At 58.4% G+C, this 1,231-nt stretch overlaps 1 protein-coding gene across 1 annotated transcript in view; it reads left to right on the plus strand.

Annotated features, from left to right (window-relative positions):
- SMARCB1 (SWI/SNF related BAF chromatin remodeling complex subunit B1) overlaps nucleotides 1-1,231 on the plus strand; it is a gene marked incomplete at its 5' end in the record, with an annotated part of 70,967 nt that overhangs the window by 50,453 nt on the left and 19,283 nt on the right. The window contains 1 exon segment of the mRNA XM_006140203.2: nucleotides 801-991. Coding sequence (XP_006140265.1) covers nucleotides 801-991 — 191 coding nt within the window.

Consider the following 1,231-nt stretch of genomic DNA (forward strand, 5'->3'; position numbering starts at 1 on the left):
TTTGTAGGAAGAAAGGAAGGGGCCGCCAGGACCTCATGACTTGCTTTCTCTCTCTCTCTCTCTGAGTCTCTCTCTGGGCAAATTAAAAAATAATAATAATAAATAATTCTTTGGAGAAAAAAAAAAGTAAGGACAGACATTGCCTTAAGATGGCTCTCCGGGACCATCTCTGGTGAGTGACACCTGAGCTGAGAGCCCCACCTGGCCAGCGTAGTTGCTTAAAGGTTGATTGTAGTGGGGGACCAGCAGTTAGCGTAATGGCTATGTCGCTGGACTCCCACGTAGTCCACCACGGTTTGTGTCCCGGACCTCGTGGCTTAAACTCACGCCGGGCATGTGTACGTGCGTGCCCAAGATCCCGAGAGGAGAATGGAGGAGAAGGGATTGTGGCGTGACCATCCCCCCTGGGGGGTGATTTCTCACTTTCTATCTCTCTGTCTCTCTCTGTCTGTCTAGCGAGCGCACGCGCCCTATAGCAAAAACCTCTCCAAAAAAAAAAAAAAAAAAAAGATGGATTGTAGCAGGAGTGGGTGGGGGCCGGAATAGAGGTGAGGTGGGACTCAGATGCCCCTGGGACCCCCTGAGGACTGTCCCTGGGGGCGGCAGTTTGTGGGGTTTGCAGGTGGATTACTGAAAGACAAGGGCCCGCCCCGATGGTCAGCTGGAAAGTCCAGGCGGTGTCCTCACCAGATGGCGTCCTCACCAAGCGCGCTGGCTCCAGGGCACCTGCCCCTCCCTGGGCCTCCCTGGGCGGGCCGCCTGCTCTGACTCCTGGTCCTTGTCCCTTGTCCCTGCCCCAGCTGAACATCCACGTGGGCAACATCTCCCTGGTGGACCAGTTCGAGTGGGACATGTCGGAGAAGGAGAATTCCCCCGAGAAGTTCGCCCTGAAGCTGTGCTCGGAGCTGGGGCTGGGCGGGGAGTTCGTCACCACCATCGCGTACAGCATCCGGGGACAGCTGAGCTGGCACCAGAAGACCTACGCCTTCAGGTAGGGCTGCGTGCGGGTCTCTCCTGCCTCCTTCCTCTGCACACCCGTGTTGGGGGAGGCTTCACGCGTTTGGTGATGCCCTTCACGGCTTCCTGGAGCTTCCCGGTCCCGTCACCCCATCTCCCCGGCATAGGTGAGTCAGGAGCTAAAGGGGTGGCCTGTCTGGGGCACTCAGCGGGGCCCTGCTGTGGACTCAGGGTGGCCTGTCTGGGGCACTCAGCGGGGCCCTGCTGTGGACTC

This window comes from Tupaia chinensis, unplaced genomic scaffold (genome assembly GCF_000334495.1).
Source record: "Tupaia chinensis unplaced genomic scaffold, TupChi_1.0 Scaffold000024_1, whole genome shotgun sequence".
NCBI classification, from domain to species: domain Eukaryota; kingdom Metazoa; phylum Chordata; class Mammalia; order Scandentia; family Tupaiidae; genus Tupaia; species Tupaia belangeri.